This window comes from Diabrotica undecimpunctata, chromosome 5 (genome assembly GCF_040954645.1).
Source record: "Diabrotica undecimpunctata isolate CICGRU chromosome 5, icDiaUnde3, whole genome shotgun sequence".
NCBI classification, from domain to species: Eukaryota; Metazoa; Arthropoda; class Insecta; order Coleoptera; family Chrysomelidae; genus Diabrotica; species Diabrotica undecimpunctata.
Window position 1 is genome coordinate 26908702 of NC_092807.1, and position 25655 is coordinate 26934356.

Below are 25655 nucleotides of genomic sequence, written 5' to 3' on the forward strand. Positions count from 1 at the left end.
ATATGTCGATCTTTTAACCAGTGAATTATTCACAAAATATTAAAAGCGATATGTGAAATTTAGATATCTGTCTACTAAATAAGAATATTTTCTAACTTGATTGTATTGAGAGTCAGGGGCCGCTCATATCATGATGCAGAGCAGTACCGGCTTGTGTTTGTTTTCTATCAAATACTGTTTATAGTATAAGAGCTAGGAAAACGACATATTTGAATATAACAAAATTAAATTGCTAGTGGTTGTAGCCTTGACAAATAAGAAAAACATCAAGCGCTCCATGACACACATAGCCGCTTTGATTTTTTAGTAAATCTCTTTAGTACGATACTTGTGGTTTAGGAAAATCTTGCTTCTATTGCGCTATCTGTTTTCGAAGGTTAGCGATCCAAATGGCAATTGTAGCTTTAGAAACTGCTGCACCAAAGATTTCTGCGGATGAGCGGTCAAGCCATGTCCTTAGTTCTTTCAGTCACGAGTTTAGGCGTCTTCCAACGGATCTTTTGCCTGTACTTTACGTTCCAATATGATTCGGAATAATTCATATCTTTCACCTCTCAACACATGATCTAAGTATTTTATTTTCCTCTCTTTGATTATGCCTAGTAATTCTTTTTGATCTTTCTTCAGGACATAAGACATCAAGCCTAATATTCGATAGTCATCGCATTGTGTGACATTGGATATTTTTGGTATAACTAGTCTGATGGTATTTTACTTTTGTCATATATATGATTGAATAGTGCTGTTATTAAGTCTAGGCTTTTACTTTCGTTGTCTGCAATTAATTTATGTATTTCGACATTGACATTGTCTGGACCGGTGCGGTGGCTTTTCCGTTCTTCTGAGCTTTTACTGCATGAATAACTTCTTCTTTGGGCATTTCTTTTTTTTTATTCTATTTATTCGATCATCTGTGAATGGGGGAGAAAAAGGTTTATCGTCGTCACCAAGTGTCTAAATGTATCCTTTCCATCTCTCCAGTTTTTCTTCTGTACCTATAATTATTTCGTTTTTATTATATATTAATATTGTTTCTTGTCTCTTTCTTTATCTAACTGTCATTTCTTTCACTTTTTTATGGACATTAAAGGTGTCATATCTTTGCTGAAGTTGTTCAATTTCTAGGCATTTTGTTGACATTCAGTTTTCTTTAGCTTCTCTGTACTTTTTCTAATAATTTTATTGATTCGTTTGTATTCTATTGGGTTTGGTGTATGTTTTTGTCTTACGTGCATGATCTCTTGCGTTTTCCATTCTCGTTTTCTGTTGTCTGATACCTTTGATGTAAGGTGTCACTGACAAAATCGCCAAAATTCTTAAATCAAGAAGAATAAACGTAATGTTTATCCCCCAACAAAAACTTCCATCTCTTGTCAGATCAATCAAAGACAACATTCCAAATGAACAACACGGAGTTTAAGAAATTCCTTGTGCACACTGCCCCGGATCTTATATAGGCCAAACAAATCGTAGAATCCAAAATAGGACTTATGAACATTTCATTTCTGTTCGCAAATCCGATTCAATTTCAGCTCTAGGTCAAAACTGTCTTCATACACGTCAAAAAATTGATTTTGAAAACTCCAGAACTATAGCAACCATCCGCTTGTATAAATCAATAATTATCCGAGAAGCCATAGAAATTGAAAAAATGCCAAATTGTCTCAATGTAAGAGATGACGGCAGCCAGATATCTTCGACATGGAGACCTCTCATAAAGAAAATATCGTCCGCTCGACATTCCAATCAAAATCTCGCCCTCAGAAATGTTCGCTCCAACCTCCACCCTAACCATGTCACCATCGACGGTATAAATGAACCGTCCGCTGTTCCCAGTAATATTGATAGCTTTGATTAGTGATCAGTATAGTAGTGTCTGGGGGCTCGGGGGACAGACCTCCGAACCCCTGAAGAAGACATCAAAGCGGATGTCGAATGCTCGACGCAGTGATAATAGTTATACCATGATAGATAGGTTCAGAAATATTGCTTGGACCTTCCGGCATATAAGGAAGTCACATCAATCGCGGAAACCTTTTAATTGGAAATCAAAGCTTGTATTGTTTGAGCTACTATACCAACTTATTGTAATTTTAACTTGTTATAATCAAGTGAATTGTCACGCCATAGCCATCATTCTAGTAGGTGATAATTAGGAATTAAATTTATAAATATTTTTGTGTGTATGTTTGAAATTATTATGATCGAGAGAGTGAATTTGCTGGAGACGGAGTCTTTAAGTTATTCTATTAAATATACATTTAAATTATACAACTATTGTTTTGTTTTTACAATAAAATGTTATAAATGAAAAACCAACTCTTGAGTTTTATTTATGAGCAGTGACCAAATTATCTATCAAACGAACTACGGTAAGCGTCAGGCACAAAGAAGCCGCAAAATGTGGTAGTTTCTTTAGAATACAAGAACCAGTTTTACTAGAAGAATACGATAGAATAAGATGTAAGTTATAACTTCTTAGAAACTCGGAAGTTTCTTTTACAGCGGATTTTTTGACAAAAGAATACACACAACGAGTTTTTTGACACGATCTGCTGATTTTTTCGATTACAATTTTCGCTGAGAAGACATATCGAACCAGTAGTCATAATTTGTCATATAAACACAGAAAACATGAGCTATTTAAAAAGTCAATACCTGTCTAATTTTTGAAACGTAACGACATCGACCTAGTCACTATACAGGAAACTCGTTGTAAAACTGAGTAAAACAATTTCAAAAACGGGGTAAAGTACCAGGCTGTGAATCTTTAGGAGCAACCTATCACGAGCTTATGGAGTAGCAACATATGTTAAACAAAGCATAGAAAACACTTCCTTCATATCTGCCTTCACTGACGACGAAATACATAGCGTCATCGTAAAAAGTGGAAACATTACGGTTTCTAACATTTACAAAACACCAGCCACATTCTAGCCAGTCCGTGTCATCGGCACACACCACCACCCTGCAATATATGAAGGTGATTACAATAGCCACCATGAGCAATAGCGGTACAGTGACTGCGACGCAAATGCGAAGACACTACTAAAATGGGCAGGTGGCGCGAAAACCCCTCAACTGTTTTTGATGCCAAGGATCGTTTTACATTTAAATATATAGCCTTACTAAAACTAAAACTTTTTTATGTTGAAAAACGTATTTATTTAAAGATGAAATCTCCAAAAAGAACCAATTAAACCAAATTCTCCATCGAACTAGATAAATGATCTTCATCAATGAAAACTAAGGAAGGAAAACTACTTAAGATTTGGTACTGCTTTAATAAGCACTACCAAGACACATATACTAAGAGGTTACCGCAAGAAGTATATTTCTGAATGGACACAGAGCAGCCAAGAGATGTACCAAGCTTTTCTGGAAACTGCGATCAAGAAGTAGCAGACGAGCTACTCCACAGGCACAGCCTAGATATAGCGAACCAAGAATTGTGTACGAAAACTGAGTGTAAACTTCCAAACATCGAGAAAAGCTTGGACATTACTACAAAAAATGGTTAGCGTTGTCCCCACATGAAGACTACCTGTAACTGTTAATCCAAACGCCGTCGCTTCACGTGTAGTAACAAGATCCAGAGCACGAAAAGAAACAGCTCACACCATTAACGAAAAGCGATATCTTAAATCACTTAAAGCTAGAGCCACGGAAACAGAAGATATTTCAAATGATCTCAAAGATCTTCAATACAAAAGTCTGGTTGTCTCGATTCTTTACAAACATAAAAACCGGTAATCTCTCACAGGAATTCATTGCTATCATAAAACCAGGTAAATCATCCGATAGTTCCAACAGCTACAGACCAATAGCTATGCTGTCTACAACATACAAACTAATAGAACGTCTAATCTATAACAGAAGCAACACGCGACTCTTCGAGATGATTCCTATTGAACCAGCTAGGTTTAAATCCAAAAGAAGCTCCGCAGACTCAGTCCTATCACTCACCACCCATATCGAGGCAGGATTTCAAAGGAAATTCACCCTCAACTGCATTTATTAACATATTAGCAGTCTATGATACAGTTTGGAGAGAGAGCATGATAAGAAGTTTCTTCGTACAATTCCATGTAGACTGACAGACAATATGCTTGGTAATAGAATGTTCCAAGTCGCCATGAAACCCAATAGCAGCTCTCTAAAGGACACTAAAGAACGAGCTTTCACAGGGATCAGTTCTTGCTACATTCCTCTTTAACTCGTACATTTTAGATATCATGATCAACCTATATGCGTCCACTGCTCGACATAGTTCTCTATCGGCTCTTTCCATCTGTCTGTCTTGTGCGGCTTGCATCCAGTTACTACTAACAGGCTTCAGGTCGTGCCCAATTCCACTTTAGCGATGCAATTTTTTCGATAGCGTCTGTTGTTTTTGTTCTAGGACATATTTCTTCGTTTGGGACTCGGTCTCTCAGAGAGACACCCAACGTCTGGCGTCCCATAGCCCTCTGAGTCACGCGAATCTTATTCACTAACTTCTTTGTGAGTGTTAATGTTTCTGCTCCATAAGTGAGTACAAGTAACACTTGTACTCACTGCTCTTTATCGATCAAAGATTTTCCTTTTAAAGCATATGGATAGGACCGATTTAAATACATAAGTTAATTTATCAAACTCTACCCAGGCTAATGCTATGTGACGTGGGAGCTCTCATGTTTGGTCATCTCTGCCCAACCGAATTTCATGTCCTAAGTACTTATACGATACAGTCTGCGCAATATCCCTTCCATCAACACCAATATTTCGATTTAGCACTAGATTAGTCAATATTTGCGTCTTTTCATATTATCTAATCTCCAAGGAAGCGCAATGTAATTTTTCCAACATCATTATTGCATCATCCATACGATCGGCTATAAGGTCGATGTCATCCACGAATCTCAAATGACTGAGCTTCTCTCCATTTATGTTAATACCATGCTCGTTCAGATCTCTGCTTTCTTGCAAGTATGTTCTAAAAGCTTCGTGAATAGCTTTGGAGAGACGGTGTCTCCTTGCCGTACTTACTCCTCGCTGTATACAGAATTTATTTGTTTCTTGTTCAGATAGTCTTAGGTAAGCTACATGTGCCATTTTGGCACCTAGATATATTTGATTATGTTAGTGTAGCGATGGCCTATTCGGCATTCTGTCAATGCTTTTTTGCAATGCTACATTTTCTGCTGGCTTATGGTTTCGAATGAGATCTCGTAGTCCACGAATATCAGTGCCAATGGTTTGTATTCTGCTGACTTCTCTATCAGGTTATTTATCACTAGTAGGTAAGTGGTCGTTAGTGTTGTATCCCGATCAAAATCCAGCTTGTTCTAATTAAACGACAACTAAACGTTCTAAACGACATTAATTCGTCTGGTAATCCCATATTATAAAATAAATAAATGTATATATATTATATATAGGTATATGTGTTATCATAAGAATATGTCTGGTAGTAAATTTTCGTTATATACTTTCTATAGAAGGGGTTTGTTGAATCTTCCAGTTTGGACAAACGATTGGGAAATAGGTTTTCTTTTCTTTCACATCACAGAAGAGCTTTATATGAAAATTATTTTTTGAACTGATTACTTAAGTTATGCAACCAACAATTAGGTTTACAAAAATTTAAATTTAGGTATGTATTAAGAAATAAAATTCTGATAAAAATTATAAATTATAAATAATAGTATAAGTACAATACGAAGTGTATACAGCACATAACATTATGCTGTAGAAGTGATTAACTCACTGATAGGCATGATTTAATTTTTTCGGAATTTAAATATCTTTGTTGTGTTGTATAATAATAGAATTAGAAAAGTAAGTTGACTGATAAAATTTCAAAATTCAAAATAACATTTGACTTTTGTGACCTTTTAAGTAATAATGTAAAACTCAGGAATAGAATTGTCAATAAATTTATTATGTTTTACACAATTTAAACTGTACATTATAAATTATACTGTGAGACAGATTATATTTTAAATTATAAAGTTTTACTTTTATGTGTAGAGAAGATCACAATAAGGTTATGTTTTGTTTTAATTTATCTCGTAATACGATTATGATCTTTTTGTAAAAAATTGCAGATGTTCAAAGTAGTCTCCTGTTCAATAAAACCTTTGTACAAATCGCCGAAATCAATTTTAAAAATGAGTGTTAGAACTGCATCATGTGATAATAAAGGAAATAAAGGAAATTCTATAGAAAAAAAATTTGGGCTGCCCAAAAGATATGCAGGAAGCAAAGAGAGTGTCTGGTAAGTACCTAATCTAATAGTAAACCAGTATTTGATTATTTTATTTTATAAATATAATGGTTTGTTACAGCATTTATGTTTAGGACTAGTTTATTTTGATTATAAAACTATTGATGTGTTGTAAATTAGATTTCTAATTTACCAATAAAATAATTTAATTTTAGATAGATAATAGAGCACTACTTAATGTTGTAAGAAACAGTAGAGCAAAGCTTTTGAAAATAATTAAGGAAGGGAAAATAGAAGGCAAGTGTGGACTAGGAAGACACACAGAATTATACAAGATATAAGTACATTGCTTTACTGAGATTGTTGCCAACCTTCAACAAAGATGTATAACATAAGAAGAAGGCCTACTGGCACATGACGACAAATATCTTTGTCATTATTTGTCCAATACTGCCAATTACTTTTGGTTCGTCCCTTTCTCTATTACCAATTTATTGTCTAAAACTCTTATTACAATCTTACTTTCTGTGCATCTCTAAAGAGGACCCATCAATCTTATTCTTTACTCCTTAATACATTTTGCATTTTAGATTCTCTGTAAAACCACAGAATACACCAACCCAACTGGGTTGGTGTATTCTGTGGTAAAACTAATATAATTCATCATAAGCCCTTCTTTCTTGCCATCATCCTTTCTGTTTATTAACATTATTTGCTTTTACATATCCAGTTCTTTTGCTAAACTCCAGGTTTTGCTGGCAAAAGTTACAGTTGGTCTCACCATGGTTTTATACACAAGGATTGTAGTCTGCCTTGAAATTATATTTGATCATAATGCCTTCATTAATGTACCTATAAGCAACTTACATTGCTTTATTGATTAGTGAGATTGTACTGTAAATGACAAATATAATATGTTGGCTTGAGATACTAAAAAAATCTACAAAACGGTTTCAAAATAAAAAATATTAATTAATGACATTTGATTTTGGTATCCACTTGTTAAAGATGGAGAATGTAATTTTAATTACAAATCAGGAATATATAGAAAACAGAAAATAAATTGTATTTAGAATTGATGAGACATGGTTTGATATCCATAAAGTTTCGAAAAAGGTTACATAGATTCTTTTGTCCACAGCACAACGAAAGTTTTATCAGAGATAAACAAATTATGATAATACATACAGGAACAAAAACTGGGATTATATATAACCTAAATATTAATTAACTCTAAGTTGTATTCACAAAGTTTTTAAGAGCCTTATCTGTGACTATTTGTCAGCAACTTTAAAAGGCCGCATTACAAATGTTTGTATTTTGAGAACGATTTCTAAAGTGGAAATTGAAACGTCAATAAAAGTACCTTAACCTTTAATTGTGGCTTATTCCCATTTAAATAGTAATTACTTTGAATCCTTAATGTTTTTTTTTTCTTTAAGGACTGAATATATACAAATGGCAATTGATCTTAAACCTCTCAACCTGGGACAAGGGTTTCCAGATTTTCCTGCCCCACAATACATAATGGATGCTTTAGCAAAAGTTTCAAATAAATCAGATTATATGTTGCACCAATACACAAGAGGATTCGTAAGTAATTTTAACAGTACAACTTATTGTCAATATAGCAGTACACAAATAAATCACAAAATTTTCAATTGTTAGGGTCATCCTCGATTAGTGAAGGCTCTAGCAAAGTTCTATTCTAAATTAATATGTAGAGAGATTGATGAAAAAAATGAAGTTATTACCACTATAGGAGCATACGAAGCACTACATGCTGCTATTATGGGACATACTGATGTTGGTGACGAAGTTATTATCATAGAACCTTTTTATGATTGTTATGAACCTATGGTTAAGTATGCTGGTGGGATCGCTAGATATATTCCGTTAAGATTGGTAAGGACTTTATCTACATAAAATATTGTAAAATTATTATATTTTTTTTGCCCCCTTTAACAACTTAGAATACCAATGCTTATATTGCTGTTTATTTTTAGAAACAACCCGCTGATGGTAGAATACCTACTTCAGCAGATTTTACCCTAGATAAAAAGGAATTGGAGGGTTTATTTAACGAAAAAACGAAAATTATTATAATTAACACACCGAACAATCCTCTAGGCAAAGTCTTCACTGAAGAAGAGTTGACTCATATAGCCGATCTGTGTAAAAAATGGAATGTCTTGTGTATCTCTGACGAAGTTTATGAATGGATAGTGTATAAACCGAATAAGCATGTGAGAATGGGTAAGGGAATTTTTTTTTTCACATAAATCTGTTTTAATAACAAACATTGTCGCTTATTTTGACCAATTTTCTTTGTCGTTTTGTAGAATTATCTTTTAATAAGCTAAATATCGCAATACCGAATGGTCGTTCAATTAGTTTGTTTTTATAATTACCAAATTTACTTTAATGCAAAAGTTAACATCTGTGAAACCGGCGGTCAAAAAAGTATTAATACCTCAGTCTAGAAAAAGAAATAGGCAAAAAAAATATATTACAGGTATCTGATCGTTCTAAGTCATAGGTTTTAGGTCATAACTAATGAAAAATACGTATCAATGTACTGTCAGATCGGCCCTATTTTTAATAAACAAAAAGTCCAAAAGTGTAGCTTTTCCTGTAGCATTTTTTGATTATATTAGGAGAAAGTTTTGTATTGAGGAACTCTTGTGTTATTAAAAGACGTTTAATTTGAATCTTCACTAGTTCAAATCCATCAATAATTTGCTCAGATGCAGTTAAAAAACTAGCCAGAAACAAATCACTCGGAATAGATAATCTCCCAGCTGAACTATACAGTGTGTCCGTAAAGTATGGAATAAATTCGATATTTCCTAATGTATGGAAATATCGAATGAATGATTCACATTTAATTCTCAATTTAATTTAATTTAACGTCTCGTGAATTCGTCTGTTGTTACAGCTGGCTCCTGAAAAAGACCGCATATTACCCATTAAAATGTACGGAGAGCTATCAAAATGTTGTAAACCGATAATAGTTTAATTTTCTTATTAGTAAACGGCGTATTTGATTTACATCTCGTACAATTCGAATATCGTATTACATTTATTAGTCAAATTTTTGAATTTCTTTCTTTCATTTTCTATATACATATATATATATATATATATATATATATATATATATATATATATATATATATATATATATATATATATATACTTGTTTACATCCTTTTTTAATCACATATATTTTTTATTTAGCAAGTTTGCCTGGAATGTGGGAGAGGACAATAACTATTGGATCTGCCGGCAAGAGCTTTAGCGTAACTGGATGGAAGTTGGGTTGGGCTTATTGTCCCGCAAATTTAATGAAAAATCTACAAATTATTCATCAAAACAGTGTATATACTGGTGTAACTCCAATACAGGTATGTTAATTATACCACGATCACTTAAGCTACTTTAGATTTCTTACCGAGGATCATTTTATTATCAAAATTTTGAGGTAAATAATGGGAAGAGAGATTTTAAAAAGTGGAGAAAAATAACATTTTATTAAACATAGAACATTTGCAACTAAAATACTAAAAACTGTATTGTCTGCATATATCAGATTTTTAACTGGATTGCCGTTAATTTTAATGCGATATTTCTGATTAGTGAATGTTTATTAATAATATCTTGCGAGTACGAGCCCCTTCCCACATCAGTTGGCCCAACGTTAGGTTGATAAGAAAATTAAATTTTAGAGATCAAAAATAAAAGTGCAGCGTAAATTTTAGAAGTTTTACTGCATCGAACAACATTTTTGAATTTCCTAATTATAGAAAATATTTTAGAAGATAAGATTAATACTATTATATTTATATTTTTATTACGTTACAGGAAGCTTGCGCCATAGGATTTGAAATAGAAATGGAACGTTTCGGAACTGACAAATGTTTCTTCATGCAGCTACCCAAAGAAATTGAAACTAAGAGAGACTATATGGCAAAATTCTTGTGTGATGCAGGAATGAAACCTGTTATTCCAGAAGGTGGATATTTTATGTTAGCTGATTGGACGCCGTTAGGTATAATTCATATTTTTTGTAGACTACTTGGTATTAGTACTTGGAATTTTATTTAAACTCTTTCTAAAAATGAAATAGGATGCTTCTGCGGCCAGAATTAGGATTTTCAGTTATTCTAATTATGTATCGTCTTCACGAGAAGGATGGATTTTTGATCACGAGCCCATAGATGATAACCTACCGTGGCGTAGGGTGAATTAAAGTACTTTAACTAAAGTATACAGTACCTGGCGAAATTATTGGGCGAAGCAAGGAAAAATTCACTATATGAAGTTATTTCTCTCATGATTTTGAATATATTTAAAAAACGGGTGTGGCAGTCCAGTGGGACTGCCGGTAGAAGTTATACATCTATACACGCGTTCGCCGTTAAAAATTTATATAGGAGTCAATCTGCACAATCATTACATATGTAATGCTATAGGTAAGAGAGAGCAGAAAGAGAAAAATAATTAGTTATATAGGTTTATTTTTATATATGTATAAAATGAGTTGAATGCAAAAAAAAATTTACACATACTCTGCAGTAAAATTCACTGTTTATTTTGTTATTAATATAAAAATTACAATACAATAAATACACTGCAACATAATTCAATATAATAATACAATATAAATTAAAATGTAATATTCATAAGTATTTAAAACTGCCAATATACATACATAACTAACTTTACGAAGATAAAATAAAAAACCAACAACTCGGATTATGTTGTAAATTTTCATTTTATTTTAAAATTTATGTTTTTTTGGGTATATTACATAAATTTAATAAGATTAACGTGAGGTTTTTAAATATTTCAAAAATAAAAAAGGAAATTCATAATTGGGATTCGAACTCACAACCACCTGCCTATGAACCAAACACGTAAAGGATTTGCCAATTAGACATGACACTAACGGATTTCAAAATTGACAGTTCTCGGTAAAACAGTGATTATTTTGAAATACAAAAGCCTAAAATAATTATAAACGTTTAATTTTTAATAATACAAAGCATATCACATAAATAATAATATTAATACATATTATATTGTATATAATATTATATATGTACAATATTATATATATATATATATATATATATATATATATATATATATATATATATAATATTAAATATAATATATAGGAACATTTTTATTCTCGAGAGAGGAAGAGAGAGAAAATATATCTTCTGTCTCTCTCTTACTCATTATCTTACATATGTAATGGTTTCACAGATTCACTCTCATGCAAATTTCCAACGCCGACCGTGCGTATAGAAGTATAACTTCAAAAAAAATACTATTTTGTTCTTTTTTGTGAATATTAACTCTTAGGTAAATTAAACTATACTAAAAAAGTTAACAAAAACTTTTATTTATTAAAAAAGTATAATTTTTACAAAGTATGGATAAATTTAATATTTTGCATGTCCGCCTTTGGCTGCTAAAAGAGCTTGAACACGTCGAGGCATGCTCTCGATACTGGCTTGTATTCACATATTAGCGTTTCAAGTAACTCCCTTTTATTAGTAATGATTTTTTTTTTTCACAATCTCCCTTTTCAGTAGTTCCCACCCATTTTCAATAGCGTTCATATCAGGCGAGTTGCCTTATCAGTCATGAACTTTAATTTTTTTTTGTTTTAAGTTGAAATACCCTTAGCCTTGTGGCAAGCATTCTGCAGCTGTGGCAACAGTCTCGTCTCGAGTACTTTCCGGTACTGGTCTTGTCTCATCGTGTTTTCCATCACCTAGAGACGGCCTGTACCTTTGCCGAATACCACAGACCAGACCATGAGTGACGGTGGGTGTTTGATGGTGGGCACAATGCAGTTGGGCTTGTATTTCTCGTTGGTACGTCTCCGAACAAACTTCGTTTTTTCTGTCAAAACTTGAAAAACGGTTCGTCCCAGAAGCAGATCTGTAATTAACAAAATTTTTAGAAATGCTCAACTTCTTGATACTCCTACCATTACTGCTATTTCATTTTGAGACATTTGTCCAGCTTTTAGGAGTCCAAATACCTGGCCTACTCGTTTTGGTGACCGATCAGCGTTTTTCCCCATCTAAAAATGTATAATACCCTTAATTATATCAATAACTTCTGAACTGGGTTTATTAGTCTAATTTATTAACTTTATTTATCATAAAAATGTTCTAACACTTAGTTTATTTAATCTTTATTTCCTTTAATTCTAATTTATTACAGTCTTTTACACTTATTCTAATTCACTAAAAAACACAATAATTTATATTAATTTATTATACAACTTATTCGATACAACAATTTATTTTCGACTGTCTCACACAATGAAAATTCCCGTATTTATACCAAACAGCCGTTAGTTCTGGAATCTCCTCGAAGCAGACAGATGTTGACCTGAATTGGCTCGAACACCATGGAGGAAGACCGGTCTCATCGTGGCGGTGTTGACCTTTCTCGAAGAAAAGGGGGCGCCAGACAGGTTTCAGAGAATCTACGAGAACATTCTTGTTAGAATAATAACATGTTTACAGATTAAATATGAAAACATAATTTATCGTAACACTTCACAGCATATGTTTATAATCTAAAAAATAATAATAAAAAAGGATAAATCACTCCCCTGTGCAATTAAATTTCAGGTCAAAGCCGTTTAGAATTCAAATGTTCACAGACAGTATTTGAGGTTATAAAATGCACACTAGTTGTCAGGACGCAATCCTGTCTAGATATCGCGGATAGTGCGGTGTTGCCAACTTTAAAATAGTACAATAATGTTACCATAGTATATTAAATGTTGTTATGCGAAAAAATAATAACATTCCTCTCGATAAAAATTGTTAATTTAAAAAAATGCAAATTTTTAATACTTGGCCTAATAATTTGGCCAGGTACTGTATACAGGGTGATCAACTTTTGTGGCAAAGTCTGTTATCTCTGTTATAGGAGATACCGAACCAAGGTATTTATAAAAATACGAGATAGCTGTAAGCTTCACGCTTTAAAATTAGATACAAATATACAGGGTCTTCCATAACACTACCGCATCAAAGATATGTTTTTTCAAGCGAAGCTTCTTTATTGGCGTTGTTTTACTTTCATGTTGTATATTTATTCTAAAGAGGTTTAAATTACAAACTACATGAAAAATAACTAACAAAATACAAACATTAAATGAGAAGTAAAAAAATTAAAAGAATATCTGCCAATAAAAGATTCTATCTACCGGTAACGATTCTCAAAATTTAAAAGTCATAAATTTCATCCAATTAATAACCATATTGAATCATCTATTTAAATTATTTTTATGGCACTTCTCGTTTTAGCATAATTTCATATAAATACAATTATTTCTAAACATCTTATTTAGATTATATGTATTTTTTGTTTTAACGTATTTCAATGACAAAAAAAGTAAACAACTTTTCTTCAAAAACGCCATTCAAACAATATTTATTAGCATCTTATATTGCTCCGAATGGCTTCACTATAGGAAGTTAATGTTTTAGAAAACCACATATTCATATGTAGGCACAGTATTATTGTTGTCTGATATCACGAGATCGGCTTATAACGAGGTAATTAGTCTGCCATTTCAGTTCTCGTTATAGAGGAAGTCTACTGTATTATAATTCAATTTACTATCAAATGATTTTTTTATATTTTATTATTAATTTAATATTTCATCTGAATTTGACAGGTCTGTCTGAACTAAACATCGTATACTTTGTTAATACATTAATAAATTAATGTATAAATTAATGAATAAATTACTACCAAAGAAAAATTGATGAAAGATTACATGACCAAATTGACTGACGTTTGATATCAAATTAACAACTCTCAATTAATGGAAATCATCCCTGATAGTGCCAAAGAAATTGGAGCAAGATCAGGAATTGTTTTTTGATCGAAACACCTTAGAATTTTTTGAGCTTTCTCTCCCGGTGATTGACTTTTTTAATTAATTTTATTTATAGTTGTTTATAGCAGTATAGTTATTTATAGCAGTGAAGACGAAGACCCGGATTTGGAAATTAGACAAATGAAAAGGTGCTACGAATACAAATATTTGGGAAGTATTATCTGCAGTAAAGGAATAACGGAACGAGATATAGACTATAGAGTGCAACAAGGCAGGAAGAGTGTTCAAATTCTGAATTCGATACTTTGGTCCAACAAAGCTACTATGAGAACTAAAATGACTATCTACAAAGTAATTGTAGAGCCCATTCTTACATATGGAGCAGAATGTTGGCAAATGACAGTAAAAGGAAAGAAAAAAGTTGACACGGTTGAAATGGACTACCTAAGAAGAGCTTGCCGTATATCAAGAGTAGAACGTATACCTAATTCTGAAATTAGAAGAAAAACAGATAGAGTACATACAATTTCTGAAAGAATAGAAACTAGACAGTTAATATGGTATGGACACGTACAGAGGATGGACGACAACAGATGGCCAAAAAGAGCTATGGAATACAATCCAAGTAATAGAAGGAAACGAGGAAGACCAGCCAAGTCTTGGATACAAGGTGTTATGGAAACCATGAAAGATAGAGCCATTGATGAAGACACCTGGAGAGATAGAAAAAGATGGCGATCGAAATGCGGGAAGCGGCAGAAGCTGTAGGATCCCCGCTTATATATATATATATATATATATATATATATATATATATATATATATATATATATATATATATATTTATAGTTTATAAGAATAGAGTTTTAATTATATTATTTGTAGATTTTTACATATTTCAATTAAAAATGAGGAACTAAAATCTTGATCCACCTCTTATTCTTTTTTATAACGTGTGATCAACCTTTGCCGACGCTCAAAAATAACAGTGAAAGATCCTTCTATATGCGTCTATATTCTTTGGTTATACTGTTCGCACAATTTTTTAAATAATCTCTTTTGAAAATGATTTCCGGTGTGAAAATCGAAACTTCAATCGGTATTTAAAAATGTAATTTTCATTACATTCAATTGTGGTTTAACTTCATATATACATAATATTTATTATAGGAGAACTTCAGGCTTTGAAATAATATTTTTCCTTTTAGAATCAAAAATTGACATGAATTCAGAAAGTGATCCGGGAAGAGACTATAGGGCCACCAAGTGGATGATAAAGAACATTGGTTTACAGGGAATTCCACCATCAGCATTTTATGGACCAGATCATAAAAAACTTGGGGAACCATTTATTAGATATTGTTTCTTAAAGGTAGGTGGAAATATTAAAAATACGGATTTGTCACTTAACATATTTTAATTTCAATGGGATATAATAATAACTATTAAAGGTATCCATCATTTTTATTTATTTTTGTCTTTATCTTTCCCTTAGTACATTTCTTTTTGTTTTTCTAATTTGGGCGATACTAGTATTATACAGAATGTTTAAATGTGTTTCAAATAATCTGAATTATTGTTGCGGGCGATTCGTCATTATATTTTATGACTAAAAGTTCCTATAGGTATGTGATAAGTTTTTTCGTTAGTAAGATACATGGTATTCTGATTGTAAGTAAAAGGGATTGCTGGGGCTATAATTTTAATATAAAAATAGTATATTTCAGATCAGATATTCCAAATATGCACGTTTTGTTATAATGTAAGCTTCCGTCGTCATCTAACGGACTTCTGAATCCGTTAGAAATAGGCAGCCGGGAACCTTCGATGAAATTTTAAAGATTTACTAAATTGTGGGTTGTTGTAAACTAAGCAGTTTAAATTTCCCCACACGCTACAAATCCAACAAATTACGTTTAAGTGACTATACGAACTATGTGTATAGAAATCTCCATCCTCATACCTCAGCTTTTTCAATACTATATCTAGTGCAAAACCATGACAAATCTTGGATCGTATTTTAATTTAACCAAGTTATTCTGATAATAATTATAAATTGTTATTATATGAAAGTATTTCCTTTGTTGCAGAAAGACGAAAATTTACAGAAAGCAGCCGCTATTCTGAAGAAATGGAAAGATGGTTTTTAACAAAAATTCAGTTATAATCCAAAGAGATTTTGTGATAAGACGAAATTTTATGTAAATGTATAATAAAATTGTTGTTTTTACATGTCTGTTTCTTAACTTTAGTAGGGCTTCTATATTATGGGCTATTTGCTGATATATTTCTGTTACCACTAGAATATACCATATAAAAGATAAATATGTATATGAATTTCATAGAGGGCGCTAGTTACAAGGTTCATACCAAGTATTATTCAATATACCTTTTTTAAGGGTAGAATTATTAATCAAAATTCCATATGAACTTTAACATCATACAATTTTACAGCAAAAAGGTACTCTTGGTAAAACTCGATACTGTGTACCGTTTCGGAATATTTTGATTTGAAAATTATGAAGTACTAACCGATGCTGGTATAAAGTAATGATAAAGTTATTATTTAAAAATAATCACAAGAAAATTAAAATAAAACTAAGAACATAAAATAAAATTCAATTAGAGTAAGTGTTCAAAATGTCCTCCGTTTTCACGAATTCAAAAGTCTAAAGAATCCATTAATTTTCTAAACAATTGGTGATCAGCTAGGATGTCATTAAAGTGACGTTGAATTTTCAACGTGTAGTTCACTGTTGAATGTGTAGAATGACCAAAATTGTGTAGTCCAACGGATTAAAATCGCATGACCGAGGAGGCCGATGAATCGGAGCTTCTATACGCCCACCAATTCGTCGATTCGGAAAATGGTTATTCAACCAATTGCGACACCTCCTATCAAAGTGCGATGGAGCTCCATAAAAGATAAAGATCTTCGCTCATTTAGCGTTAAATCTTCTAATATCTCGAACAAATGATCGATTAACACATATCACCATTTAAATTTCCAAGTAGAATATGATAACCTATTAAATGAAACGCAGAGGCAACTTCGGATTGACTAACCGAAGCCCTCTAGAGCACCTAGGTAGCTGATATGGAGTTATTTTTTGTGAAGACCCTAACCTCCCTATAGTGACATTGCAAGAGCTCTTGGACTTGTCTGTAATGATAAGAAAGTAGCTGCTGCTTTTTAAGTAGTCGCCAAATATTTGAAGACGTATTTGTTTGTCTTGCCATATTCCTTACGCTAACTTTGGAACTTGATCAAGTCAATTTAAAATATTTTCTTTATTAATTGTTCTTGGTCTACCAGAATTTATTTAAATTGCTTTCACATTCCCAGTTTCTTGACAACGTCGTTCAACGGCTCTAAATGTTTTTTTGCTTGGTAAGTTTCTTTTAGAAAATTTTTCTGCATAACGCGTAAATGCTACACTAGACTTTGCTAAACACTCCAAGTTTAATACCATGTCGGTGTATTTAACATTTGAGTATATATACAGGGTGGTCCTTAAGTAATTGTACAAATGAAAACCGTAAATTCTACGCTTTAAGCCAACTTGCTTTAATAAAATGTTGATATTAAGAAAGATACAGGGTGTTAAAGGGGAAATTTAAAATTCTATTTTTCGCTATACCTTTTACGTTTGTAAATATTTTTGGACAAAAATTTATAATTGGATGCTTTAAAGCAGAATACAATATAATTTTATACAAACTTTAATGTAACTGATAGAGGGCGCCACATATGCCACATGTATGGCATAGATTTGCGTTTTACTTTTTTGATCTTTAAGTTAGCTCTATTTGTGTTAAAAAATATTAAAGATACATTATTTTTACAAAGAAAAGGTATACTTGTTAGTAACCTCAAAATTTAACCGTTTTCAAGATATTCGCATTTTATAAGTCAGCTGCATAATAATTCTTAGTTGTAATATTTGTGCGGTAAAGCACTGAATACCTGTAGATAAGCATAATTCACAGTTTATTCTTATTACAACAACTCAAAGATGATAATGTAATATTACAAAATTTTTGTTATGGCTGCTAAATGTCTTATTGAAGAAAATATTCTTCATCTTCTTCTTTATGTGCCGATTCCGTATTCAGACGTTGGCCGTCATCATGTTTACAATTTCCCTTTTCTATCGCTTTTTAAGTTTCTATACCTACTGGTGTTGTATTACTTTTTCCCTATTGTAAAATGCTGAAAACCCAAAATATGTGGTTTATATAAGATGGTACACCACCACATTCTATAGAGAAGGTAGTGAGAACATACTTAAATATAACTGTTCTGAACGTTGGATTGATCGTGGCAGTCATATTCCTTGGCAATGTAGTGAGATATTGATATAATTATTTAATTTATAAAAAATTCCAAAAGAATACTTATTATTCATTACATAAATTGTTAACCATTAGGACAATTAGAAACTAAAGCACAGGTATTGAATAACACATATGTGTCTTGTTTCATAATACTTTTGCTATCAACCTAACCTTAAAGACATTTTTACAAAGACATAACCAGCATTTTTACAAAAACATCATCGTTGGCCTAATAACCGATATTGTTATAAATATAGTAAACACATAGGTAATTTAGTTCAGCATAATATTAGTTCGTTAGTTAATCATAATAGACCATTTGTTCGAGATGTAATTATAGTTACTCGTAAGCTGTAACGTATCATATAAATAAGTAATGTCATCGATAGGTTATTCCGTGTTTATATACGTAACCAATGAATCAGATACATCACAGTTTAATACATTATTTAACCTGAGCGACAAATAATATGTAGTTCCATAATATACCACAAGGTTTGGATATGTATCCAAAAGAATATATTCATCCATTATACATTATAGCCACCACGTAGCCCAGAATTTAATCCGCTTCATTTTGGTGTATGGGGCGTATTAAAACAACGTGTCTATAAGAATCCCATAAACATTCGCAACCAACTATGGGAAGAAATAAATACTGTAGCAGTTTCTTTAGAACCAATGATGCTATTTAATATGAGACGATCTTTTATGTAATATATTGACAAATGAATTAAAGAAAATGGTGGACAAATCGAACACTTACTTTGACAAAAAGTTATGTTATTTAGTTTAACTATTTCTTAATTTGGTTTGTAAACAAAATGTTTTGATTATGACTTTAATTTAACATAAAACGTAAAATGTTTGATGTAAAATCCTATTATTCTGTTTTTGTCATATTAATTATCCTGCTGATATATTTATTTTATTTAATATTTCGTTAACTATTAACTTTAGTTAAAGGTATTTTATACCAAAATTTAGATTTATTAATGTTTTTGTCTATTTTTCCTTCGTTGACTGGAGTAATTGCCTTAAATCAGAATTATGCAGCTGATTTTTAAAATGCGATTATCCCTAAAACTGTTAAGTTTTAAAGTTATTAACAAGTATACCTTTTTTTTTTGTTAAAATAATGTATCTTTAATATTTTTTTATCATAGATACAGGTAACTCAAAGAGCAAAAAAGTTAAGTGCAAATGTATGCCACATATGTGGCGCCCTCTATCAGCTACATCAAAGTGTGCATCAAATTATAATTTCTCATATTTAAAAGTACCCAGTTGTAAATTTTTATGCATAAATCTTTATAAACATGAAAGTTATAGCGAAAAATAGAATTTAAAATTTTAACTTTAACACCCTGTATCTTTCTTAATATCAACATTTTATTAAAGAAAGTTGACTTAAACCGTAATATTTTAAAGTGTAGAATTTACGGTTTTTTCGTTTGTACAATTACTTAAGGACCACCCTGTATATATATATATATATATATATATATATATATATATATATATATATATATATATATATATATATATATTACACGTGAAATTTCCGCGGGAGTTATATGTGCTTCCTGTGATTTTCCGGGTTTGACTCCGCGTTGAATGATTTTGGTTTTGATAAAAACCAAACGTTTCGGCAAGGTCGAACTTGGCATTGTCAAGTCAGGCAGTAGCGCTTCTTGCTGGTGCTTGAAGTTAACTGGACAGTTAAGTATATAACGAAACGGAACATGCAAAGAAAATTTATCTCATAAAAATTTTTACTATTGAAAAAAATTATTGTTTTTGATATTTTTATGACGCTAATATTCGCTGCGTCAAAGAACTCATGTTTGTATGACCGTCACGGCTACCTGTGAACAAGAATCGGCAACACTGTACGGCAGCTCGTGGTCAAGTCTATTAGAGGGAAGTCCAAGTAAATGTACTAATTATATATTCTGTGATTCTTATGAGAAAACGCAAATTGAATGCAGCGGCGGCTCGTGGCCTAAAAAAGTAGTGAAGATGAGGAAAGCTTGCCGGAGCCAAAAGGAGTTTTGGTACCTACTTCGCGCCCAAATCTCATAAAAAATTCGTTAAAAAAAAATGTTTAGAGTTTATGGCCCTAATAACTTGAAAACAGTTTTTCTTGTTCAGTTCTGCTTGCCTGGGGTATTTTAGTTCTGAACCTCGACATTTCATTGAGGGTTTTTTGGCGATTAAAACACCACGCCTGGGGTTGGTGAGTTTCGATTCAGCCGCCCACTCTAAGTCAGATGCTAATTGCAGCCGACCACTCTGGATCAGACGCAGATGTTTAAAATACTGGTTGGTCGACAATGTAAAAGAACATCCCTTTTATCTTCATTTTTCCAATGCGTAAATGGAGTCTCTAATATATTACACACCAAGTCATTAATTTAGCCACCATTTAATATAGTCTTCTGCAGGTCATCATGCAGGGTAGAGTCGATGTCAAAAAGGGAAAAGGTAGAAAGAGGAAATCATGGCTGCGAAATATTTGAGACTGGACAAACATGACTGTAGACGATTTATTCCACGTTGCAAAAGACAGAGAAATTTTTAGAAATGTGGTCGCCAACCTCCGTTAATGGAGACGGCATAGGAAGAAGAAGAAGAAGTCATTAATTGGATTCATGTCTCTCTAAAATTATTTTTGTCCAAAAGAAATTCACGACAACACTTAATATCCGAAATCCGAAACAAACCACAGAGAAATGTATTAATAAAGTGCACTAAACAAATAAAATTAATATTGTGACTAAACTAATAAATACTATACTATACACTATACTATATAAAAATATCTATATCATGGACTAAATTTTAAAATATTGTCGCTTAGAGAAATTTCCGAAAAATAGGAATACCAAATACACATTCAACAGTGGGTGAAGACGCATAATATATTTTTAAGCGGAACTGCACGTACCAGTTTCCTCAGCTATCACTAAGGATAGGCTGACGTCACGTTGTCATGGCAACCGTGAACGCTGATGCAGATGGATTTTGCATTTCAAAAATTATATTCACCTCTTCCTGAATCCTATTATACACGGCTAGTGACACAGGTCAGGACTTGGCCGTCAAGTACGTACCGCTAATAAAGCTAGTTGTCTTTTTTAATTTTTAGATTAATTAAAAGAGAATAAATAATTGATTTCAGAATTTAGATATCATAATATTGTTTTCATTTTTTATTTATTTGTCTCAATTTAATTATATTTTTTTGGTGAACCTCACCTTCACCTACTTCACCTGGCCGGCCGCCGCTGATTGAATGGTTAGTTTTCGAGGGCCACTGTGTACATTTAAATTTGAGGATAAAACGACCTTTAAACGATGAAATCACTCTTCCAAATAGTGAAAATGAGAAACTATTTTGAAAATGAGTTAAACAGAACTAGGTATTTGATAGTTAGGGAACAACAATTGGTAAAAAAGGATGTAGGCAATAAAAAACGAAGATATAACGTAATATTTATTTACAATAGAACTAAATAAAGTAGAAACTACACACAATACACAACTCTGGTGTATAATCGGGTTTTTTACCACATGAAGATATATCTCGAACCATATTTAGCTTCAGGTTTGGGTACATCATCAGGAAGTCTGGGAGTAGCATCTTCGTAAACAGTTTTACCTTCCACTGGTGGTCTTGGCCTTTCAGTTTTATGTACATGCACTTGATTAAAGTAATCATAAGGGGGTCTGTCTAAACCTATATTATCTTTTACACATTTATCAAAAACAGCTTGAGTTTTTCTACATCTGAAAATAAAAAGATCAATGATTACAAGGAAACATCTAGAAAAATAGAGTTAATTAAAAAAAAAATAAAATTATTGTATGTATATGGAAGATAGAAAATCATTCTATATATGGGATCATTCTTATGATACTATCATAATTTTAATAGATTTATGCTGCTAGTACAACCATAATTAATGGATGTATGCATTTTTTGGCTTTAGAGGGGATTTGCTTTTACTAATGTGATAACTAGAGCGCGGATTATATGCAAATTGCATATACATGCATATTTCGAGGGTCGAAGAATTTAAGGAATTTACAAGTTGAATGGTCATATTCAGGTAATTTTTTTTAACCCGATCTCACTGTGGTCATTAGACAACAATAGAGTATTTACAAGGGACTATTTATTTTTATTACTGTTATCTTTTATAATAATAAATGAGACACCGTATTTGTGAATAATTCTACTATTGTTAGAAAATCGACATGGATATATCGCACATCTGATGATTGGAGCACTTCAAGAAAATAATTCTACAAATGTGTACTTAATAGCTTCGAAGCAGTTGGACAAAAACAATAATGTGACGGTATCAAGATTTATACAGCAGTCTCTATCAAGCTTCTTTCTTCCAAACCCAGTACCAGAAGAAAAGTTGTTGGTGCTTATATCTGATGCCTCTCCCTATATGGTGAAAGTAGGACAGAACCTTAAAGTATTTTACCCCAATTTAGTGCATGTTACATGTCTTCTGCACGGGATAAACCGAGTAGCAGAAACCATCACAATAGAATATCCATTAGTAAATAAGCTAATTTCAAATGTTAAAAAAGTATTCATCAAAGTCCCTCTAAGAGTGCAGATGTATAGGGAGAGACTGCCTGTAGTTAGTTTACCATCAGAACCTGTAATTATCATATAGGAAACGTGGATTAACACGGCTATATTCTACGCTGAACATTTTGATGCTGTTAAAGACTAAATTTTGGACATGGAGAACAACGTTCAAGGTGTAGTTCAAAGTAAGGACTTGTTACAAAGTGTAAGTGTAGCTAGAGGTTTACTTTTTATTAAAGTTAATTTTGGCTTTATACAAGATATGATCACATCGTTAGAGTGTGGACAATTAAATTTAAGAGAGTCCATTAGTACCATTTAAATTCTCTCAAAATGTTAACCCCATATTTTTCGGCAATTGTTTCAATTTTGTACTTGTCACACTGGTCTCTAAATGCAGCCGCAGTATCCAGTAATTTACTTTTTAGGTAATCTTCCTCAAAGGAAATGTTCTTTTCGATTATCCAATCCTTGATTTGCCTTTTCCACAATTTTTTTTGGGGAAATCAAATTTGCAGATGTGGTATGACTCATTATCCAAAATGACAATGTTTTCTTTGTCTTTTGGCAAGTTTCGAATTAACATCTTCTCAAACCATTCTTCATATAGATTCCCATCCATTTATAGTAGCATAAAAGAATCACATGCAAGATAGCCTGAATATGAACATTATAGTGGGGAGACCAGACACGTGAGCAGTAATCCAAGTGTGGTCTCACTAGTGAACAGTATAATAATTTAATGGAAGGGATATTAATAATATCCTTAGCACAGTGTCTGATAAAGAACAGTGTTTGATAAAGCACAGCATTTGAAGTGACTTTGAAATAGTCATCAATATGTAAGGTATGAATGATAAAGTGGAATCAAGGACAACACCTAAATCTTTAATTTGGGTTACAGACTCTAAAGGACAACCTTTTATAATAAAGATTTAGTTAATGGGGTTTCTGTTTTGACCATTTTTGACCTAACAGCCATTAACTGGCACTTTTCGGTTCAAATCTGCTTGTAGATTGTGGTAATCATAGATATTCATCATCTTCTTATAAAGTTTTAAATCATCTGCAAACATGAGAGAGTTTGAATGGACAAAACAGGAGGCAATATCATTCACATAGATATTAAAGAGAAGAGGACCTAGGTGCTAACCTTGATGTACACTAGATGGTACCTCTATCTCATTTAATTGGAAGCCTTGAATACACACTATTTGTATTCTTTCTGTAAATGGTAAGAGGAGATAACCACTTTAACAGTTGCCACTGAATACAAAGACTATATAACTTATTAATTAAAACTATATGGATTATACTATCAAACTCCTTTGTAAAGTCCATATACACAGCATGAATTTCAGTACCTTCCTCTAAAGATTCCAAAATAAAATCTGTGAAAGTCAATAGATTAAGCTCAGTTTAGTTTTTGATTCAATGGTTTTTAGTCTATCTAAAAATTGTATTTTAGCAATGATAAAAAATGAACTCAGTGACTAGGTACTGGCTTACCAAACCAGATGGCCTAGAATCTCAGCAAACACCAGAAATTTTTCAATTTGTGATTTAACTGGACCTCCACTGTGCTTCGGAGGGGGTTGCTGGGGTTGGACAAATGGAGATGCTGGCATATGACATGTTCCACATTGCCAAGAGCAAGAGTACTGTTCTATACTGTAATTATACTATATCTTAAGACCACCTGTATTCTATTATTGTACTAGTTTAATAAGAACTTTTGCTTCTTTTGTTTCGTAAGAGACATAAGAGATAACAGCCAAAAATACCTGCTCATATTAATTAAGGTATGCATGTACTAGAACTAGAAGGTTAAGATAATTGAAAGTCATTTATCAATATCAATATTACTACACATTAGATGCCATAAACAATTATTTAGAATAGGTAGAGGTTAAAAGACTGATAAAAGCCATATATGTCTAAGAAGTATATATAAAACCATGTATGTAAATATATTTATATTTACTGATATTTTCATATATGACAAATTATATTCTGCACATAGAGTAAGTACTTACGGTACAAAGGCCTGATCTGGGCTAGATTTGTCAAGACAGTTTACATACTGCATGAATTCATCTGCACAAGTTGCTTTAATCTTCCTAAAAAAGTTCATGGCGCAGCTGGTAACTGCTTTACCTTCATTTATACATTTCCTTGGATCTTTTAATTCATCGCGGCAAAGAATAAACTCCTAAGAAAACAGAAATATAGGGTATTGAATTGATTAGGTAATACTTAACCTCACATTATTTTCCCATTCGCAAGTTTTTCCTACATGAAAGGCACCCGCTTTAAGTGCTGGACCAGATAAAGGGATTTCTTGAACTGTTAATTCTTCTTCAGTGGGAAGATGTACATCGTCTGTAATGCCCATATTTTAATATTGTCTCTTCTCCACCAACCAACTTTAATGAAATTTATTTATCTAAGTTGACATTGACATTTGGTTTGGCATTGGCAGATTGGCACAAATGCACAAACACACAGTACACATATAGTCTGTCATATTTGGAATAAAGTATTTGTTCTGTGATTGCGTTTATATTAATCGGTATCCCACCGATTTTATTCGATAATTCTGAGGCGGA

General features: G+C 32.2%; 2 protein-coding genes across 3 annotated transcripts; one reads left to right on the forward strand and one right to left on the reverse strand.

Annotated features, from left to right (window-relative positions):
- Positions 1-5667: 5667 nt before the first annotated feature.
- LOC140441209 (kynurenine aminotransferase-like) lies at positions 5668-16323 on the forward strand. 2 transcript variants are annotated; one of them, XM_072531787.1, is made up of 9 exons: positions 5668-5820; positions 6090-6259; positions 7651-7801; positions 7877-8113; positions 8215-8464; positions 9449-9615; positions 10073-10259; positions 15302-15465; positions 16184-16323. In XM_072531787.1, the coding sequence occupies exons 2-9, from the start codon at positions 6090-6092 to the stop codon at positions 16241-16243; spliced, it is 1386 nt and encodes a 461-aa protein (XP_072387888.1). In that variant the 5' UTR covers positions 5668-5820; the 3' UTR covers positions 16244-16323. The 2 variants fall into 2 exon arrangements, with proteins under 2 accessions (XP_072387888.1, XP_072387887.1); XM_072531786.1 differs by lacking the exon at positions 5668-5820 and adding an exon at positions 5869-6028.
- A 5594-nt stretch (positions 16324-21917) lies between these two features.
- ND-19 (NADH dehydrogenase [ubiquinone] 1 alpha subcomplex subunit 8) lies at positions 21918-25502 on the reverse strand. The gene is made up of 3 exons (XM_072530950.1): positions 25313-25502; positions 25083-25258; positions 21918-22223 (listed from the first exon to the last, which is right to left on the reverse strand). The coding sequence occupies exons 1-3, from the start codon at positions 25439-25441 to the stop codon at positions 22001-22003; spliced, it is 528 nt and encodes a 175-aa protein (XP_072387051.1). The 5' UTR covers positions 25442-25502; the 3' UTR covers positions 21918-22000.
- Between the last annotated feature and the right edge of the window lie 153 nt (positions 25503-25655).

Coding starts and splice junctions, on each gene's coding strand:
- LOC140441209 (XM_072531786.1), top strand. CDS start 6,005: ATGTGTAGAGAAGATCACAATAAG. Junction 6,029..6,089: donor GTAGAGAAGATCACAATAAG/GTTATGTTTTGT, acceptor AAAAAATTGCAG/ATGTTCAAAGTAGTCTCCTG. Junction 7,802..7,876: donor ACCAATACACAAGAGGATTC/GTAAGTAATTTT, acceptor TTCAATTGTTAG/GGTCATCCTCGATTAGTGAA.
- ND-19 (XM_072530950.1), bottom strand. CDS start 25,441: ATGGGCATTACAGACGATGTACATCTTCCCACTGAAGAAGAATTAACA. Junction 25,259..25,312: donor CTTGCGAATGGGAAAATAAT/GTGAGGTTAAGT, acceptor CTGTTTTCTTAG/GAGTTTATTCTTTGCCGCGA. Junction 22,224..25,082: donor CCAGATCAGGCCTTTGTACC/GTAAGTACTTAC, acceptor TTTTATTTTCAG/ATGTAGAAAAACTCAAGCTG.